Below are 19,252 nucleotides of genomic sequence, written 5' to 3'. Positions count from 1 at the left end.
CGTTCTTTTGAAGGTTTGGTCATACATGAGCTACGCAGACATGAATTTCACACCATACAGATCATTAACAACATAAATGATTTTTGCATAGATTTTTCTTTATTATGTAATTCTTTCTCCTGCTACTCCACAGTGCGACTTCTGAGGACAAAAGTTTCTCAATACTTATGGACTAATGGAATTCCTGGACACCTATTAGCCATGTAATTAAATCATCTTTCTAAAAGTAAGACTGGAAGTTAAACTAGCACTGATAAATTGCAGGTGTCCTTTTCTGTAGCTTTAAGTACTCCATCAAGATAAAAACCATAACCCTATTCTATCAATGAGTGAGATAAGATGACGAATCAAGTGAAAATATTTTCCATTTCATCCTCAGCTTTTATCTCCATGTTACTTCTTCACCAGGCTTCAACTCTCTGTGGGGAAAGAAAAAGAGAGGAAAGAGACTAAAATTAAAATAATTTTTACAGAATAGTTACTAATAAATGTGATTAATTATTCTAGAATACCTTACTTTTGAGAGTTAAGTATAAATTTAACTTTCTTTGCAATCATCATCAGTTAAAAATCCTTCAATACTGATAAGCTTCCTCTTTACTTTCCAAGTCTTCAATGGACTGATTCCTCTTAACTATCATTAAGTTAAATGGAAGCTCAAAACAGGTGACCTCTAAGGAGCTAACAGATTTTTTTACACAATGGGATCCAAAAGGAAAAAAGTGTCCCTCTTCTAAATACAAAAATTCATTACTTTACTGGGAAACGAAGTCAGTCTGAAAGCAGAGGAGATTGTTGCAATAAGCTGAAATACCAGCCAAACTTCAACAGCAACTGCAGGAAGAGCAGTCCCAATGTAACAGTGGGGGGATTTGTCATAAAATTACTATCTTACTCGGAACTAACTTAGGTGAAACCAGATTAAAAAAGAAATTCACCTGCAAACTGATCCTAACACTGCTACTGTTAGTCCATGCTTTGCAGCATGATTTTTTCTCCCGTTGTTCCACTAACCTTAGAGCCTAATACAGAATTAGGAGAGACAGATGAGGCAATGCATTAATTTACCTAAATTCTCCCTGAGAAGTCAGTCACTAAGTCCAGGCTAATTAGTATATATAATAATATATTTCAGTGAAGACACAGTTGCCAACACAAACATTTAAAGATGTTGTCTTAGATTTTCAAAACTTGGTTATTATTTTAACACAAATTAGGAAAGTAGTTAGTTCAAATTTAAAATTATCACAGCACTTTTAAGACAAAAGTTTGCTATAACCACTAAAGAGTTGAAAATTAAAATTCAAGTAATGTGTTTCCTGCTGAAGTTTTATAGAGACAAAATAATGGTTCTACATTTCATAACTCAGAACTTCACAGCAGTTAATGATTAATAAGCTTTGGAGAGCAAAAGCCCTTTCTACTAATGTGAAAATACCTTCTTTTTGCAAATTATTTGATTTCAAATCAATAATTAGTGAATTAAAAACTAATTAGGGGTCCAAAAAGATAATTTTCCATTTTCAATTCACAAACAACAATAAGATGCAAGAGACTGCATTTTCTACCTGCACAATCTTCAAGGACACAGAGAATAAGAAGGAAAATTCACATCTACAGAAAACACTTCCCTAACTTGGTATTTATTTTATGTTAAAATACATTTTCTAGCTCTGCTCCCCCAGTTAACATACAGGTACACACTTTCACACATTACCCACTGGCTTAACTTATAATGACCCCATACCACATTAGAGGTGTTCCTTGAATGTACATGTTGTAGTAAAGTTTGAAGTCATGTTCTTCAGTCCTTCAAGTTCCATTTTATAGGTAGCACTGCAAATTTACTTTTGTTATAAAAACAGTGCTAAGCACTAACAATTCCTATATAGTGAAATATTAATGTAACAGTTTTGTGAATTATGTCATAAGCTTACTTTCTTACTCCATTTACTACTCTGTAAAGGGCAAAGTATAATGAAAGCAAATGGTTAAGTTTTATTTAAGAGGACTTTTTCCTAGGAGTTTCTTACTCATCTGCATATTAAATGTTTACTTTATATTTTTGTACTCATGTAGTGCACCCTTCTAGTAAGTTTGTTTAGATACAAATCAGTCTTAATGTTCACTAATGTCTGCATTTGTTTACCTTGCTTCCACCAATATAATTTATTAACATCAACACTTCTGGTTCATTGGTGCAGTCAAATATTTTGACTAAAATGTCACATTGATAGAATTACACATCCTTTTTTTCACGAGTAAGATGGCTCCTAAAGCCCAAATTTTCAGAGGGCATTAGTGACTGAAAACCATGAATGCTTGATTAAATGTTTAGGGCTTACTTCCCTTTAATATTTTGACTGCATCACTGTTGGGGTTTTTTTTATGTTTAAGATTCAAACAGAATAGAGAAGTGCTTTGCAAAATAACTGAACATAAATGTATATTTAACAGGTATCATAAAACAGACCTTCTATATAATAAGCTCTTGTTTCGGAAGGCTGACAGTTTTTCATCATTCATTCTGTCTAAATAACATCCAATCACAAATCCTAAGGGAACAAAGATGTGAACCCAGTGATCACGCACAACTTGGGCGAAATTCACCATGACTGCTAAAAAGAAAAGCAGAACAGTTAACAGTTACTGAAAAGCCTGTACATGGCAAATGTTGCATACCTGGCACGTTTAATCTCACAAGGATCCTACTACAGCATAATAAACATGAAGGCCATCAAACGCTCCCTACAAGACACATTCTGTTCTCCAATCCATACACAGGTTTCTTAGAAATAATCCTAACTAACTATTGGCCCTGGGAGATTTTATCCCAAAATCGGTGAGAAATAGAAACATCCCTGGTGAAATAGTAGCAGTAAAACGTTCTAGAATAACGTACCCATTAAAGTAACTCTAACGATACAGAAGTTTGCTGTTTCACAAGACATTACAAATGCATTTACAACATAAACTCCCGTAGATGGACGCTTTGCTATCTGTAACAAGACTGAAAGCTGGACATTCAGTGGAGAAGGGACAAACAAAAAAAGGACATTTCTAAAAATCCAGCGAGCCTTCCCCAGCCCAACCACAGCCTTCCAGGTTAGCACCTTGCTGAAGTTTTAAGAGTCACCGAGCAAGTCATACAGTTGCGACCTCAGAACCACCCAGGAATACAGACACGAAGGGCGCAGTTCCTCGGGCAGCCGCCGCGGGACAGGACCCCCGTAGCACCCGAGGCGGGTCGGGGGCACAGCGAGCAGCGCTGCCCCCTCGAGGCCGCTCCCTCAGTCGGCCGCGATGGCGGCTCCGCCCGATGCGCACGGTACCGACCTACGAGAGGGCCCTGCCAGCCCTCCCGGACCCGGCGACACGTACCCCGAACCTGCCTGGGAAACCCACCGCCCCCCCACACGCCTGTGCCCACAGTGCCAGGAGCGCCGTAGAGCCCCGGGGCTGAGGGGCGCTCCCGCCCGGCCCCGGGTCTCGGCGAAGAGGACAGAGAACACGGCGAGGCACTCCCGGGGAGGCTGACGCCGGTACCACAGAAACGCCCTCCCGCGACAGGCCCCACCGGTACCGCTGCTCACCGCCACCAGGCCCCGCGCAGCGGCCACACCAAGGGCAATTGACGGCGCGAGCAGGCCGGGAGAGCCCACCGGCTGCGCAGGAGCGGGGGGGAACGGCCGTCACCCCCGGCGGCCTCGCGGTGGTGCTGTCCATTACCCTCCCACCTTCCCTCTTCCTTCTCCCCGCCCCCCGCAAGATGGCGGGTGCTGCCGCGCGGGGCGGAGGCGGTGGGCGCGCGCCTCGGTGGGCCTGAGGGAGGCCGGTGCGCGGCGGCCGTTCGGCAGGTACCGGCGCTGAGGAGCGGCGGCAGCGCTGCGGGCCCCGGCGCTCGCTGCTGAGTGCCCGCTCCGCTCCTCCCGCGGGAGCCGGGCTTGGCCCGGTGCTGAGGCGTGAAGCGCTCAGCTTGTGCGAGCCGAACTCGCCCATCTCTTCCTCCTTCTCCTCTTCCTCTCGGGACTGGAGCGGGCGCAGGGCTCGCTCCTTTAGTGCCGGGCCCGGCTGGTGAGGCCCCCCATGGGAGACAGCTGGGCCGCTGTCTCGGCGGGGGGGCCCAGCGGGGCCCTGGAGCCGCCCTGCGGAGCCCCCGGCCCGGCCCGTGATGGGGCCCCCCGGGCAGGCGGCGGCGTGAGGGGCCGCAGCCCTGGGCCCGCCATGGCCGGTGTGCCCACCCAACCCTGCGCTGGGAGCGGCTGGAGCTGCGCTGCTCCTTGCGATTCCTTTTTTGTGTTGTAAAGACACCTCTTCCTGATAACAAAAGACCTACAAGTTAATAATTGATAACTAGTAGTTGTGTTGATCGTTTTTCGCAACCTGCTATCCAGTGTAGTCTCAAAAATGTATGACTTTAGATCTAAATAACTAGACTTTTTGTTTGGATTAGTCATTTAAACATTTTCTTCCCCCATTCAGGTTAGTTATTTTCGAGCTTAAACACTTGGAGAGGAAAATGACATCGATTATCAAGTTGACTACGCTTTCAGGTGTGCAGGAGGAGTCTGCCCTCTGCTACCTCTTGCAAGTAGATGAATTTCGTTTTCTTTTGGACTGTGGCTGGGATGAGAACTTTTCTATGGATATTATTGATTCTCTGAGGAAGTAAGTAGTTCAGTTCATACACTTTTTTTTTTTTTTTAATAGGTCTTGTCCTTTTCAAAAAATTTTCAAAATATCATGCACTGTTATGCGTATGGTGATGTTAAATCCAAAATTGTTCTTTTTTGGTTTGCTCGAAATGTGTTTAATATGAAGGGAATTACACTGTTGAAACATTTCTGATAAAAACTTCTTTATTTCTTGCATGTCTAATGAGTTACACCTATTAACTGTAATTCACAGACTCTTCTGTGTTTTTTCTTGGCTTGGATGTTTTGGTTTATTTCATAAACATGATAGAGCAGAGTTTATGGGAGGCTGACCTTGGCTCTAAACTAGTATAGAATGGTTAAATAAGTTTTAAATGAAAAAATCATTAGCGTATGTAGGCTGAATACAAAGTGGTTCAACTCTCACCTCTTGTTTCAGGTGGAATAGACTGTCAGTCAGGAAAACAGCTTCTGTTAGTTATCCCAGCCCTGCAAAGAAATAAACCTGTATAGCCTTTAATACCGAATTTCTGCAGGTTTACAGCAAGGAGCTTTGCTGGTGCAAACACTGGTTACAAGGTTAGGACTGTAACATGGAAATTCCTGAAACAAATTTGTGATACTTTGTGAGCTTTGTGATACTATTTTTATAGATTCCCTTTTCTAGCATTGACACACTTCTAGTGTTTGAAGTATTTTAAGTGAGGTTTATTATTTACCAAGGCTAACTTACAGAATTTTTCAAGTGTCTTCTCTGAGAAGCAATTAGATAAAAACACCTTTTTAATAACAGCCATCAAGAAGAATGCGTGTGCCTCAGTTACTGTGTGATGGAACAAAAAGCTTTCAGCCCAACTTGTATTTTCTCTTGTTGCATATGTTTTATGCCCTCAAGTTTTTCAGTCATGATAGGTAGTAAGTTTTAGTCTCAGTTCTTACTTTATGCAACACTTTACAAAAAAAAAAAAAAAAATCTTTTTAAGATGAATAAAACCCCGAAATTATATGTGCCACTTCTCTTAAATTATAATTTTGACCATTTTTGTTTTTTAAAAAAGATATTTTGATTTGATCCTTATCAGTTTAAGGATTGTTGTGTCTTTTGTCCTCTTGGTCTTTTTCATGAGAAGGAAAGTTGTAGCCTGTTTTAGGTTTTTACATGAATGAACAATTTGTGACATGTCTGCATTGATAATATTTTTGTCCCCTCAGTTAATCTACTTTCTGGTGTCCAAATAAAGTCTTCCTAATCAAGAATTTAAAGTGAAGCTTATGTGTTCCTGACCTTGAAATTATGTTTTCAGAAGTCACTTGCGTTTTTAAGTACTTGAACATTTGGAAATATCTGTAACTTTTAATTATACTTTTAAAAACTTTGCTACAGAACTCTTCTCACTAGCTTTTTTGTCCCTCTTTTTGTAGACATGTACACCAGGTGGATGCTGTTCTTCTTTCTCATCCTGACCCTCTACACCTTGGAGCTCTTCCATATGCAGTGGGAAAAATGGGCTTGAATTGTGCCATTTATGCAACTATTCCTGTATATAAAATGGGACAGATGTTTATGTATGATCTCTACCAGGTATATTCAAGTTGATACTTTCATGCACGACATCTTTGATACGGTAGAGTGCTCAGGTTCTTGAATGCTCTATGTTTCTTATTTGTTTGTAGTCCCGCCATAATACTGAAGATTTCACACTCTTTACATTGGATGACGTAGATGCAGCATTTGATAAGATACAACAGCTGAAGTTTTCTCAGATTGTGAACTTGAAAGGTAAAGTCGTGGCCAAATTTTCAATTAATGACTTTCGGTGAAAGGCAGAGTCCTTAAGATTTAAAGTAACCGGATTTTTTTAAAGGGAGTAAATTTTTGAGTGTTGAGCATTTTGCAGGGCTGAATTCAGTAGCCCTGTATCAGTCTATATCAGCTGCATATTTGCCTCATAATTGTATGTGGAAATGGGTAGAACTTAAACGAGGAGAAGGTCATGCCAAAGCATGTTTAGAGATTTGTTTCTCTTTTGTGTTTTTGTAAATTTTCTTGGAATTTATTTATGTCTCTCAAAAGTTTTTACTCATGCCAAGTAGTAGATACCTCAGAATTCTTCAGTAACTAGTAACACAGAGGAAAGCTCTCTAGAGAATGGATAGGTTGCAGAGATTAAGTTACAGGTTTTGGAGGATGGTGCCAGGCTCTTCCCGGTGACAGCCAACTGTAGGACAAGGGGTAATGGGTTCAAACTGGAACACAAGAGGTTCCACTTAAATTTGAGAAGAAACTTCTTCTCAGTGAGGGTATCAGAACACTGGAACAGGCTGCCCAGGGGGGTTGTGGAGTCTCCTACTCTGCAGACATTCAAAACCCACCTGGACACGTTCCTGTATAACCTCATCTAAGTGTTCCTGCTCAGGCAGGGGGATTGGACTAGATGATCTTTTGAGGTCCCTTCCAATCCCTAACATTCTGTGATTCTGTGTAATGAGGAAGGCTTCACTGACTCTGCATGATAGATTCTCAGTATAGCTTATTGCTAGGACCTGTGGCATCCAGGGAGTCAGCAGGTTTTCACTCTTGTTGAATTTAAAGATCAGAGTGAAATGGGAATGCAGTTCTTGAACAAAGACAGGCCAGTCACCAGCAACTTGTCTCTAAGATGCAGTATCTCCCTGTTCCTGAATGCTGCATGCTTGTAATTTGGAAAATAGAAATGGGATACCATCCTTGAAAGGCTACTGAACCTTTTTCAAGGTATTTATAGCAAGGCTATATCTGTTCTGCCAACTTTTACATCTTACAAGTAATTTTAGTGAAAAACTTTTTCAAAATATCTTTTTCATATTTAATTGATGTGACTCAAGAAGACTCGATGGATGCATCTAAGAAGATAATGTACTTTTTAGTTATTATTAAAGCTGTGCACTTCAGGTCTAGTTGGTGGGATGCAGCAAAGTCAGTGGGAATGGTCATGGGTGGTCTAGTTTTTCTCTGACAAAGATCTAGGTCAGCACCAATGGTGAGGAGCAACAGTGCATAAAAAAAAGTCATCAGGTGCTGAAAAGGTCCTTCAGTCTTGACTGCAACACACAGACACCTTTCCTGGAATCGATTGATTTGCATGTTTGTCATTCTGGAAAACTGCCAGTTTGTGTGATTTATATGTGCTTTTATAAGTACCTAGGCAGTGAATGATAAACATTTTGTGTTGCCACAGAGAGCGGTCTGCCTTTCACCCGTGTATTTGCTTTCATATCATATGTTTGTTATTTATTGTTGTTTAGGCCTGTAGTTATAGCAGCTCTGCAGTGCCTCTAGTACCAGTGGGAGATAGAGGGAAGAAGTGATCTTCAGTTGTTTTTTCTGGAGGCAAAATAGATGTGAATTGCAAAAAATTCTGAAGGTACTGGTCAGATGGGAAGGACAGATACGTTAGCAATTTTTCATACTTCATTTGACTTTTTTTCCCCAGTAATAAATTTGGTGTTCAGTTATTTAAAATTACTCTCTTATTCAGAGTAATGGACTTTAATACATGTATTGTATCTAAAATATTGAAAACTTTTGTAGGCAAAGGACATGGTTTGTCAATCACACCATTGCCAGCTGGCCACATGATAGGAGGCACAATCTGGAAGATTGTCAAAGATGGAGAGGAAGAAATTGTTTATGCAGTTGATTTCAACCACAAGAGGGAGATGTAAGTTCAACATAGCAATATATATTTCTTAGACATTGTGTTAGGTGTGCACCATTTAGTGTGTGCTAAACAGATGGAAGTAGCAGTGCCTTTCCAGCTCTAATAAGACCGGTGATTTCACTTGCATTCAGATTAGTCAGCTTGAAACAAGTATTAGCTCTGGGTTTCTTCATTCCACTCAGTTTTATTTATTTCTAAGTTCGAAGCAGGAAACATTCAGAAAACTTCTGTTTCATGCAGTTCAGAAAAGCTTTTATTGTGATTTTTAAAAGGGAAGATAACATGAATCTTCTCTTAGTCATGTAAAAAACATAGTTAACATTTACCTAATTTCCTTCTTTTCTGGAACTATCTTGCTTCAGAAGGTAGGAAGAGGAACTCTTAGAACAATGTACTAAATTCCAGCTTGTCAAGATGGAATTTGGAATGCAGTCATATAGCATAATTGTATTTAGGTTGGGATACACGTATTTACTTAAAAAAAAAATTCTGGGAGGATTTAGGACACATAGATGAATTTTGACTGTTAAAAATTACTGCATAACTGCTAGGTATTTCAGACTGAAAAACTTTATTGGCTTTTAAACTCTTGTAAAACATTGAAGAAAAGTCTTCCTTTTCTTCCTCTGTAGACAGGATACTTCTTATACCCTGTCTTCCTTCCTGAAAATGCCTATTTAAGGAAAGGAAAAGGAGCAAGAAAATAAATATTGAAATAAGATAAATTTTGCTGGTTAATATTAATGAATATGTGTTGAATTATGCATCAAGCCAAACTGAATTCAGTGTAAAAAGACTTCAGGCAAATTAGAAGAGAGTAAGGTAGAAAAATAAACCCACTGGAAGCTATCACTTTTCTTACTGATAATCAGTTTTAGATATTAACAGATATGTATATATATGCTACATGTAAGTTACTTATTTACTTGGACTTAAACATCCGCTTAGTCTCAAGTATTTTCTGTGAGTAGTTGTTTGATTTGTTTATACGTGAGATCCTATTTTTCAGTTACTGGGAAATTTGATTTCTGTACATGCAAACATCTGGAATCTCACTGTTTTATTTTTTTGCTCATAAAGTAGAAATGCAAAAAGTGAGATTTCACCTTTTTCTACAGCCATCTGAATGGATGTTCCTTGGAAATGTTGAGCAGACCTTCATTGCTTATTACGGATTCATTTAATGCTACTTACGTACAACCCAGGAGGAAACAAAGGGATGAACAGCTACTGAGTATGTATCCTGGGTTTGAAAATAGTGGTAATGTGATTTATTGGCCACTGTAAAATGTTTTTCGATGAAAAATTTATCAGCATTCAAATTAAGAACCTTTATTAAAATTTACGTATTTTGAATTACTCTTCTGATGGTACTGATCTTATGGGTTAAACATTTTCCTGAAAACAAAGAACCATACCTGAAAATAATGTATTTTATGCCGTATCAATTAATCTCTTCTTGAGGGGTTTTTAAATGACCTTCCTCAGCACATTATTTTTAAAACTTGGTTTAACAGATTTATTTATTTTTTAATGAAAAAGGAAGAAAAAGTAGTATCAGGGCAGTGAGATATTCTGAGCTACCAAGAGAATCCCATCTCTCTTTAATTTTCTGGAAATGTGGTTTTGGATCTCATTTGAAGTTTGATTTATTTCTGTGTTCAGTTTGTTTTCGATTATTGTTGTTAGTGTGATAAAAAACCCTCAAGCCACAGACATTCTAATTTTGATGTGAAGTATAAATAGGTTTTTGTTTTGTTTTTGTTTTTAATTCTTCTTAGCTAATGTTTTGGAGACATTACGAGGTGATGGAAACGTATTAATAGCTGTGGATACAGCAGGCAGAGTTCTGGAACTTGCTCAACTTCTTGATCAGATCTGGAGAACTAAAGATGCAGGATTAGGAGTCTACTCCCTCGCACTTTTGAATAATGTCAGCTACAATGTAGTGGAGTTCTCTAAATCACAGGTTTGTTTTAATTTTAAAATGCAATTATCAAGAGGGTAATGGAGTATGTATGCAAAAGTATTTTGGTTTTAATATTAGAAAATGACTAAATACTGGATGTTGTCTTTATTTTATAGTGTGTGTTTGTGTCTCAAATCTTTTGATCAGGTAACAGAGTCCAGTCATGGCTGTGGTCATGTTTCTTGATACTCATTTCTGTTTTTATCACAAGACTTGTGAGCATAGTTTAAAGCTGTTAAAAAAGAGGTCCCTAAAGTATGTGTTTCTGTGTTGTTTACACTCAGCATTATTTCTACACTTGCTGAGAAACATTGACGTAATCACTTGCATATTGCATCCAGTACCCCATATCAGGTTTGCGCAGTATTGTAGAACTTGCATTCCTATAGTTAACTTTTTCTTAATACATATTTTAGGTTGAATGGATGAGTGACAAGTTGCTGAGATGCTTTGAGGACAAGAGAAACAATCCTTTCCAGTTCCGCCATCTCTCCTTATGTCATAGTCTGTCTGATCTGGCTCGAGTGCCTAGTCCAAAAGTTGTTCTTGCCAGTCAACCTGACTTAGAGTGTGGGTTTTCTAGAGATCTCTTCATTCAATGGTGCCAGGATTCCAAAAACTCTGTAATCTTAACTTATCGCACAACACCTGGAACATTAGCACGATTTCTGATTGATAATCCTTCTGAAAAAGTTATAGATATTGAGGTAAGAGTTGTCTATATATCTCAACGTTTTTGTGGGCCGTCTGGGGAAACAAGAGCAAAACCGAATTTAATTTTCTTTTTGATCTACTGAAATGCTTTTAGAGGAAGAGGGAAATCTAAAATCAGTATGTTGCATGTATAACCAATTATGGAAAACTTACTTAAAAATAGGTCTTATATTAGGAACTGCAAAATGCCTTTTGGTGGTGTGGAAAAATCAGTACTCCATAGAGATAAGCATGAAGTTGCTTTTAAATATTTATATAACATTTTTCCTTTGTGTTTTTGTTATAATAGAAAAACTTCTGCTGGCCATTTATGTACAGGTCGCAATATATGATGGATTATTCTTGCTGGAAAATACTCTGGGTTTGCATGAGGGGAGAATCAAGTCAAATCAGTATAATATATCCCATCAGAATAGAAAGATGAGCGAAAGCTAGGAATTAGAAGAACACAATTAATTGTTAGTCATGCTTTCAAATTATTTCAATCATTTGTATTTCTGTGTCTACTTCTCTTTGCTAAACGTTAATTTATGGCAATCCCCTGTGATCGCAGTGATAATTTCAATCCTGATGATGTAGCTTTATTTTAGTTTTAGATTTGCTTTAGAACATTGAATTACAGTGTTAGAATATTATGAGAATTCACTATTATCCAAAGTGACCTATGCTCTAAATTGATTTTCAGAAAACAAGAATCAGAACTTAACATTGTTTTGATTGCTAGTATGTCTTTGCTGGGTTCTTCTGGTTTGATGTTAGTGATACAAAAATAAAAAAAACACTGCTCATCTCAGAGTATTTGTGTTCACTTATTGGATGGATGTTTCCTGAAGCTGTTTTAAGAAATCTTTTTAATGCTAATTTATTTCAATGTTTTAGAAATGTTTTTCTGTCAGTCTCTACTAATTAATAACGTTGTCATGATGTTGCCACAGCAAGGTACCACGTGTTTGCATAATCTTGTTTTGTATGTGACGTAGAAGTTGTACTTGCCCGTGGTACTTAAGTACAAACATTCTTGTCAGCAGTGTGTAGGAAAAGTATTAAAATTATGTCAGCTACTCACAATAATACTCATTTTCTATCTGCAGTTGAGAAAACGTGTCAAGTTGGAAGGAAAAGAACTTGAAGAATACCTAGAAAAGGAGAAGCTTAAGAAAGAAGCAGCTAAAAAGTTAGAACAGTCTAAAGAGTAAGTATTAAGTATATTGGCAATTCTCACATTCTGATTTTGTGGTCAGAGTTGAGATTTCTGTGTTGTTGTTCTGCTGCTTCAACCATTTTGAGGGATAAATGAAAATCATAGTTCTGATGGACTTGTCTGAGAGCACTGAGGAGTCAGGAACGGTTGTTACAATAGACGTGTTTCATCTGCTGTTTGGCTGTGAGCTCTTTCTCAGATCCACAAACTCCCATTGTCGTTGGTCAGTGTTATGTCAACTGTTATTTTGCAGTCAGTGTGTTTATATAATATTAAACCTGAAGAAAAAAAGTACTAGGTTTTTTCGGAATGTCATTTCAGGGCAGATATCGATTCCAGTGATGAGAGTGATGCTGAAGAGGATATTGATCAGCCAACTGTACATAAGACCAAACATGATTTGATGATGAAAGGTGAAGGTAGCCGGAAAGGAAGTTTCTTCAAACAGGCAAAGAAGTCTTATCCAATGTTTCCAGCCCCTGAAGAAAGAATTAAATGGGATGAATATGGTGAAATTATCAAGTATGTGGTGGTAATGCATGCTAACATATAGCGTAGCTATGAAATAATTCAAAAATAGAAGTAATAAAAATAATTGTTTCATGTCTTTTGTAGCACTGTTTCATGCTCTTCAAATCGCAGTAACTTCTGAACAGTTAGGACAGTTAGCACTAAGTCTCACGGGAAGCTTATGAGTGGATTGAAGCTGCCAAGTGCTGATACTTGGCCTGTGGTTGCACCTCTTAGGATGTGTTTGCACTCCAGGCTTTTTTTTTTTCTTTTTCTCTGCTTTTATTTTGTCAGATATAAGATTTTTTTTTTAACCTGACTTTTTTATCTGCTTTAGATTATACATAGTTCTGATAAATTTATAGTGAGAAGAAAGATCTTTGTAATCCTAGAAAAATCTATCAATACTTGTCCTATTTGCATAAAGGGATACTTACTAGAAAGCCTCAGGTTGCTGGTATTTCCCAAGATCCCAGAATCTTTTTAAGATAGGAAGGTGACATTTTCCAAATGAGTTTTGTTCAGATGTGGAACTATTGAAGGCAAGTGTAATGAAACTTTTGGCAATAACAATTGCAAAACATCTCCACAGTAGCGCTCAGCATAGTTTGGTTTTATGTTATATAGTGCTTTGGTTTTACTGTAAGACTATTAAAAGCAAAATGCCTTTCATTCTTTAGACCTGAGGATTTTCTAGTTCCAGAACTTCAAGCAACAGAAGAAGAAAAAAGCAAATTAGAATCTGGTTTGACAAATGGAGAAGAGCCTATGGACCAGGATTTATCAGATGTTCCTACCAAATGCATTTCTGCAACGGAATCCATGGAAATTAAGTGAGTGGTTTTGTTGTTCTTGTCAGTTCTCTAGAATGATGGCATGAGTACTGTGCAAATTAGATAAAAGGCTAGCTTGGAATTAATGAAGTGGGAAAGGGCTTGCTTGCCTCCTTTATTTTTTTTCCTCTCTCCCAGTCTGTCAAAGTTATTTTTTCACTTGTCTTTCTGAGAGCAGAGTGCAGAATCCTATGGTTCCGACTCTTAAGAAACTCACAGTTTGTTCTCTGTCTGATAGGGACAGTGAAAGAGGAAGAACAAACGATACAGTAGTGTGTTGGCAGAGATACTCAAATGTGTATATATTTTGTTACAATAACAACTTACCAAAACAGAAGCATATTTGAATAACTATGTATGTGAATTTGGGGAATTTATAGTGTTAAATACACATGCAGGCTGATATTTAACAGTTCTGTATGTTACTGATCCGTAATATACCTTGTGCTGACAGCTTTTGCTAATGCAGAATAATTTCAAAATATTTTACATTTTTAAATAAAATATTTTGGAGCATTCGAGGGCTTAATCTTTTCAACTATAACATTTTCTTCTTGGCTTTTTAATTCAAACTAGAGCCAGAGTTACATACATTGATTATGAAGGACGCTCAGATGGGGACTCAATTAAAAAAATTATTAACCAAATGAAACCAAGACAACTGGTCATTGTCCACGGACCACCTGAGGCCAGTCAGGACCTTGCAGAGTGTTGCAGAGCTTTTGGTGGAAAAGATATTAAAGTTTACGTGCCAAAACTGCATGAAACTGTAGATGCAACCAGTGAAACTCACATTTACCAGGTAAGGTACTGGAATGTGTTAGTTGTGTAAGTGCTGTGAACTGTAGGAGAGCTGTATTGGCATATATTGTGACTTGGCCCTCTGTTCCTTGGGAGAGACAATAGTCCCTGTGTACATACTTGGTTTTGTGTGACCTAGACATTACTTGCTTTTTTTCTGTCTTCTGGGTAAGTGTTCTCCTTACGCTTATCATTCATAAGAAGAGTGTAAAAGCTTAAACATAAGATCAGTGCATTTTTACCTGTATTGCAGAAGGCAAGGTTTGTGTCCATGGAGACATCAGTTTGCTTTACTCAAGTCTTAACAGATTTCTGATACCTGTAATTAGAGCACTACTGTACACTACTTGCAATTCAGGATTCTTTTTGGAATCTGAAGGGGAGCCTTAGAGAGGGAAGAGGGAAAATGTCCTTTGTACCTAAATAGTACCCAAGAATGAACAGGTAAAGTTAGGAACAAATTAATGTTGAAAATAAATATATAAACGAGACACCCCTGCCCTCAAAAAGAGTTAATTTGATGGTTCTTGGAAAGCGAGGTTATGATGGTGTGTTGCACTGTGTTAGTATATTGCATTTAGTTTTCATGGTTAAGCTCTGAAGAAGAAAACTTGGATAATTTGTGTGAAGCATGTGAAAATCATATGTGGTCCTGATTCAACTTTTGAAAGTTGTTTAGAGGAGGGTCTCTTACATGCAATTTAGGCATTAGTCCTTTATTTCTTCTGTCCTTTTAAAGTTCATAGAATGGGTAGTTAATTGCAGTAACCTTCGTATGGTTGCAGCCTCGATTCCACTATAAGTATCATGCGCAATATCATGTGAATAAGAGTCTTCAGATGAGGGCTTTATTTAATGGGTTAAAGTCCTGGAATAAGTCATCAGAGGAATTAGGATAAGGTGTTTTGGTCCGTTTAAAAATCTGGTATCTAAAACATCCCTTCTTACAATAAAAAAACTTTTTTTTTTTTTTTTTTTTTTTTTTTTTTTTTTTTTACTAAGGCTGAGGAACTCCTTGGCTGCAAAAAAGGTTTCTGATGTTGAATTGATTGTTCTTGCTGTGAGTTTAACTGAAGTTTTCAGTCATATAGGTTCTTCTTTTATTTTAACCAAGACAAAAAAGGTATTGATCTCTGCTGTCTTTTAAGTTGAGTAGTGACATGAGGGTTATACAAGTTATATTTTGAAAGTATAGTACATCTTGCCTTAGTGATACCAATTCCCTCTTTACCCTCCCCAAAAGAGTATGAATCAAACGGATGTAGAGAGATAGTGAAAGGAAAACTGCTAATTTTTAAAGTTTGGAGTAAGCACTCTCTCTGCATTTTCCATCAAACTAATGGTACTTTTATTTTTGTGCAACCCAGGTCAGGTTGAAAGATTCTCTTGTCAGCTCCCTTCAGTTCTGTAAAGCCAAGGATGCTGAGTTGGCTTGGATAGATGGTGTTCTGGACATGCGGGTTTCAAAAGTGGATACTGGAGTTATTTTGGAAGAGGGAGAGTTGAGGGAAGATGAGGACACAGAGATGCAAGTGGATATGCCTTCTTCAGACTCCAGTGTCATTGCACAGCAGAAGGCCATGAAAAGCCTCTTCGGTGATGACGACAAGGAGATGTGTGAGGAGAGCGAGATCATTCCTACTTTGGAACCTCTGCCACCTCATGAGGTACAGAGATTATGCTGATCTGGGATTATTTTTTGAAGAGCTCTGTATTTGGTTTTTTTCTAGTGCGTAGAGATTGATATTGTGATCTTAGTCAAATGAAAGCCTACCTGAAACTGGATTTTCATGGGTTTTTTTGGCTTTGTTAAACCTGGTGCTGTTCTTTGTTCAGATTTTTATACTTTTCAGCAAGGGTGATCTCTTGCATCCACTAACAGTACCTAACATACAGTTACCATCTATTTGAGCATTTAAGATTTTTAATTAGCAGGTTTCGTATTTGTAGTTAGTACTTGCAGATTTAGAAATTAGTTGGTGTTTAGTCACTCTTGGATTTTATTATATGATGCTATAGGAAATACTTCATGTACTTGAGGTACAGATCTTTGAAATTCATGCCTCTGCTACTATAGTAGTGATTTGAGAGTTCATTGAAGTACTGCATGTGAGTAGATATTATTTAATCTTGTCAGTGAATTATTAAAATGCCTTCTAATCCTAGAATTGCTTTTTAAGGTACTGTTACACAGTCCTAAATGTAGTCTATTCTAGGAGCTAGATGAATGTGGAGACAACTCTGAAGTCTGTTCAGATTCATGGCAGCTGTCATGGAAGTACGTACTGATCAGCAGTGCCAGTTCCTGCAGCTCTGGCCCTGGCATAGCATGGCTTGGAAGAGGAATCTTTAATGACAGCTTTGCATTTGTCTTTAATATGTGAGCAAAGAAGGAAACTTTTCCTTTACTTGACTGTTAACTTCTAAGGCATTCCTAACCTGGAAATGTCTTGCTTCAGGTGAACAGAAATAGAACCAGTCTTCTCATTTATAGTCCTGTAGTCTAGGCCACACTCTTGCCAATACAAGGATGAGATCATCTTTGGAAAAATGGAAGGTATTAAGTAGCAGAAGTATTAACATTGTGTGTGTTGTTTAAAGGTTATTGGACATCAGTCTGTATTTATGAATGAGCCAAGACTGTCTGACTTCAAGCAAGTTCTCTTGCGAGAAGGTATACAAGCTGAATTTGTAGGAGGAGTGCTTGTGTGCAACAATCTGGTGGCTGTTCGCAGGGTAGGTGTTCTGTGTCTTAAACCTTGGTAAATAATATTCTAAATGATAATCAAGTTTCTCTTTACTGTGAAGCTAATAAATTGAAACATCTTCTGTTTCAGACTGAAACGGGGCGCATTGGATTGGAAGGCTGTCTCTGTCAGGACTTCTATAGGATAAGGGACCTTTTATACAAGCAATATGCTATTGTTTAAAGAAAGTGCTGCAAAGATGTTTTTACTTGAACTTTTAAAGGCAATGGAGATCTCTCCCAATTTTGACTTTTTGTAGTTTTCTAATTTATACAGGGGAAACCTAATTCATGAAGAACAGTTAACTACCCTGAACATGTAATGAACTGCTTCTGTTGTTCTTCATAGACCTTGGTACATTCCATGTTGTTGCTTTTCAAACCATTACAGCTTGCTGTCTCCCACATAACACATTACAAATGAGTTTATGACTTTGAACTCTTCTCAGTAATGGTTCAATTTGTCAGGAGATGTTTTGGTTTCATAGATTCCCTGCCAAAGAGTACAAAATATTGAAAAGTCATTCTTCCAAGATAGGCAAATGTGGGTTTCTTTGTTTGTTTTGTTTTGTGTGGGGTTTGGTTTTTCTGGTTGGTTTGGTTTTGGGGTTTTTTTAATAACTTTGGTTTAGGAGACAGTCTTTTTTTTTTTTTTTCTTTTCTAATGGGGCTAGGTCAATGTACATTTTTAACAACCCACTTAAAGCTAGACTATCTAAATTTTCCCCTAGTGTTAATCTGTATCCTAACATTACTGATTTGATCCAGAACAGAATTTCATACTCTAAAGTATTAATCTGCAGGATCAAAAAATTACTTTGGGAAGGTACTCTAAGAAGACTAGATAGTATTATCAAGCCACTTAAAATTCAGTAACTGTGCTTCAGAGTAACTTGTGTACAAACTCACAGCATTTGTAACTTCGAGCTTTTGCAAAAGTACACCAAGTCTGAAACCTTTTGAGTTCTGATTTTAATAATTTCAAAGTCTAAGCCTTTATCTGTGCACCGCTGTTTGTTCAGAGTGCCATGAACCACGTTCGGGAAGATCCTTTATCTTGAAATCTGAGTTCATGTGATTTATTTAATGCCCTTGTGCCATTTTTCATTCTAGTTGGCAGTGGCACTTATTGTTGCTGCTGATACTAAGAACTCACCTCACTTTTTAGGTGAAGAGGAACACAGTTTGGGCACCTTATTTTCACAGAAATTCATTTATGCAAACAAATGATCTCACCAGCTTTGGCAGTGGAAGGTTGCTTGCTTGTTTTTATGTACAACAGCAACGTAACATGTTCTCTCTGTGTATGTTTAAATAAAACATTTTGAAAAAGCGGCAAAAAGTAACCCTGTGGGCTATCAGTGGAAGGATAATTTACTTTGCAATTCATTCTTGTCAAAGAGTTTTCCATCTGATACAGAGACTATTTATTCTGTTTAAAATAGTAACTTAAAACTGAAGTTCGTGTCAAAAACAACCTGCTAGAACTATATACTGCAAATGTAAAAAATCTTGAAAATTTAATGCTGAGTGCAAATGTATTTTGTTATACAAAGAAAATCTTGGCTAGGAATGACTGCATGACTTGATGCCTTTTTTTTTTTTTTCTCCCCAACAATGTAGAAAAATGTTTATTTTCCATTATATTGACAGACAGAACTTCTTAGAAATGCTCTGGTTTTGTAGCTGTTTTGTAGCAAAGCAGTGTAAATCTGTATGATAATGGATGCTTGTTGGTGAATACTATTGTATTACTATTGTTGCAGATACTAATGAACTTTTATAAAGTGAATTACTTTGAGGATGTGCGGTAGGCAGAGATCACACATGCCTGCATGGAGTATACTAATAAAGAAAAAAAACCCTTAGGAAATCAAACTAAAAGTAGTGCTATTTTTAGGAAAGGGATAAAGAGAAGGCAGTGGGATCGTAGATCTGTTAGTTTGGTTTGCTTTTTTGATCTGTTGATTCAAATTCAGTTAACAAAAGTATGGTGTTGTCAGTTACTAAATTCCTGCATCTTCTGGTAAAGAGGAGAATCACTAAGGAAGAGGCTCAAGTATGAGCAAAACAGCAAACTGTTCTTTTTTCAGTCTGTTCAGTGTGAGCGTGGCTTGAAATC

At 37.8% G+C, this 19,252-nt stretch overlaps 2 protein-coding genes across 6 annotated transcripts; one reads left to right on the top strand and one right to left on the bottom strand.

The window, feature by feature from the left end:
- Window positions 1–77: 77 nt before the first annotated feature.
- NDUFB1 (NADH:ubiquinone oxidoreductase subunit B1) lies at window positions 78–3,766 on the bottom strand. Of its 5 annotated transcripts, none has more exons than XM_065063641.1 (3): window positions 3,594–3,766; window positions 2,474–2,618; window positions 78–419 (listed from the first exon to the last, which is right to left on the bottom strand). In XM_065063641.1, exons 1-3 carry the CDS (start codon window positions 3,724–3,726, stop codon window positions 383–385), a joined length of 315 nt encoding a protein of 104 aa, XP_064919713.1. In that variant the 5' UTR covers window positions 3,727–3,766; the 3' UTR covers window positions 78–382. The 5 variants fall into 5 exon arrangements, with proteins under 5 accessions (XP_064919713.1, XP_064919714.1, XP_064919715.1 ...); XM_065063642.1 differs by having other exon boundaries at window positions 2,474–2,615; window positions 3,594–3,745; XM_065063643.1 differs by having other exon boundaries at window positions 3,584–3,704.
- On the top strand, window positions 3,730–19,008 carry CPSF2 (cleavage and polyadenylation specific factor 2). Its single transcript, XM_065063640.1, has 15 exons — window positions 3,730–3,857; window positions 4,483–4,668; window positions 6,078–6,237; window positions 6,330–6,435; window positions 8,227–8,356; window positions 9,475–9,590; window positions 10,138–10,325; window positions 10,742–11,032; window positions 12,131–12,231; window positions 12,562–12,762; window positions 13,431–13,583; window positions 14,160–14,385; window positions 15,752–16,051; window positions 16,986–17,120; window positions 17,222–19,008. Exons 2-15 carry the CDS (start codon window positions 4,520–4,522, stop codon window positions 17,312–17,314), a joined length of 2,349 nt encoding a protein of 782 aa, XP_064919712.1. The 5' UTR covers window positions 3,730–3,857; window positions 4,483–4,519; the 3' UTR covers window positions 17,315–19,008.
- The last annotated feature ends 244 nt before the right edge of the window (window positions 19,009–19,252 follow it).

This window comes from Columba livia, chromosome 5 (assembly GCF_036013475.1).
Source record: "Columba livia isolate bColLiv1 breed racing homer chromosome 5, bColLiv1.pat.W.v2, whole genome shotgun sequence".
In the NCBI taxonomy this organism is placed as follows: Eukaryota; Metazoa; Chordata; class Aves; order Columbiformes; family Columbidae; genus Columba; species Columba livia.
Note: the sequence above shows the minus strand (reverse complement) of the source record. Positions and strands in the feature narration are given on the sequence as shown.

Coding starts and splice junctions, on each gene's coding strand:
- CPSF2 (XM_065063640.1), top strand. CDS start 4,520: ATGACATCGATTATCAAGTTGACTACGCTTTCAGGTGTGCAGGAGGAG. Junction 6,436..8,226: donor TCAGATTGTGAACTTGAAAG/GTAAAGTCGTGG, acceptor AAACTTTTGTAG/GCAAAGGACATGGTTTGTCA. Junction 12,232..12,561: donor AAGTTAGAACAGTCTAAAGA/GTAAGTATTAAG, acceptor ATGTCATTTCAG/GGCAGATATCGATTCCAGTG.
- NDUFB1 (XM_065063641.1), bottom strand. CDS start 3,726: ATGGACAGCACCACCGCGAGGCCGCCGGGGGTGACGGCCGTTCCCCCC. Junction 2,619..3,593: donor CTGCGCGGGGCCTGGTGGCG/GTGAGCAGCGGT, acceptor TTTTCTTTTTAG/CAGTCATGGTGAATTTCGCC. Junction 420..2,473: donor AAGAGCTTATTATATAGAAG/GTCTGTTTTATG, acceptor CTTTCCCCACAG/AGAGTTGAAGCCTGGTGAAG.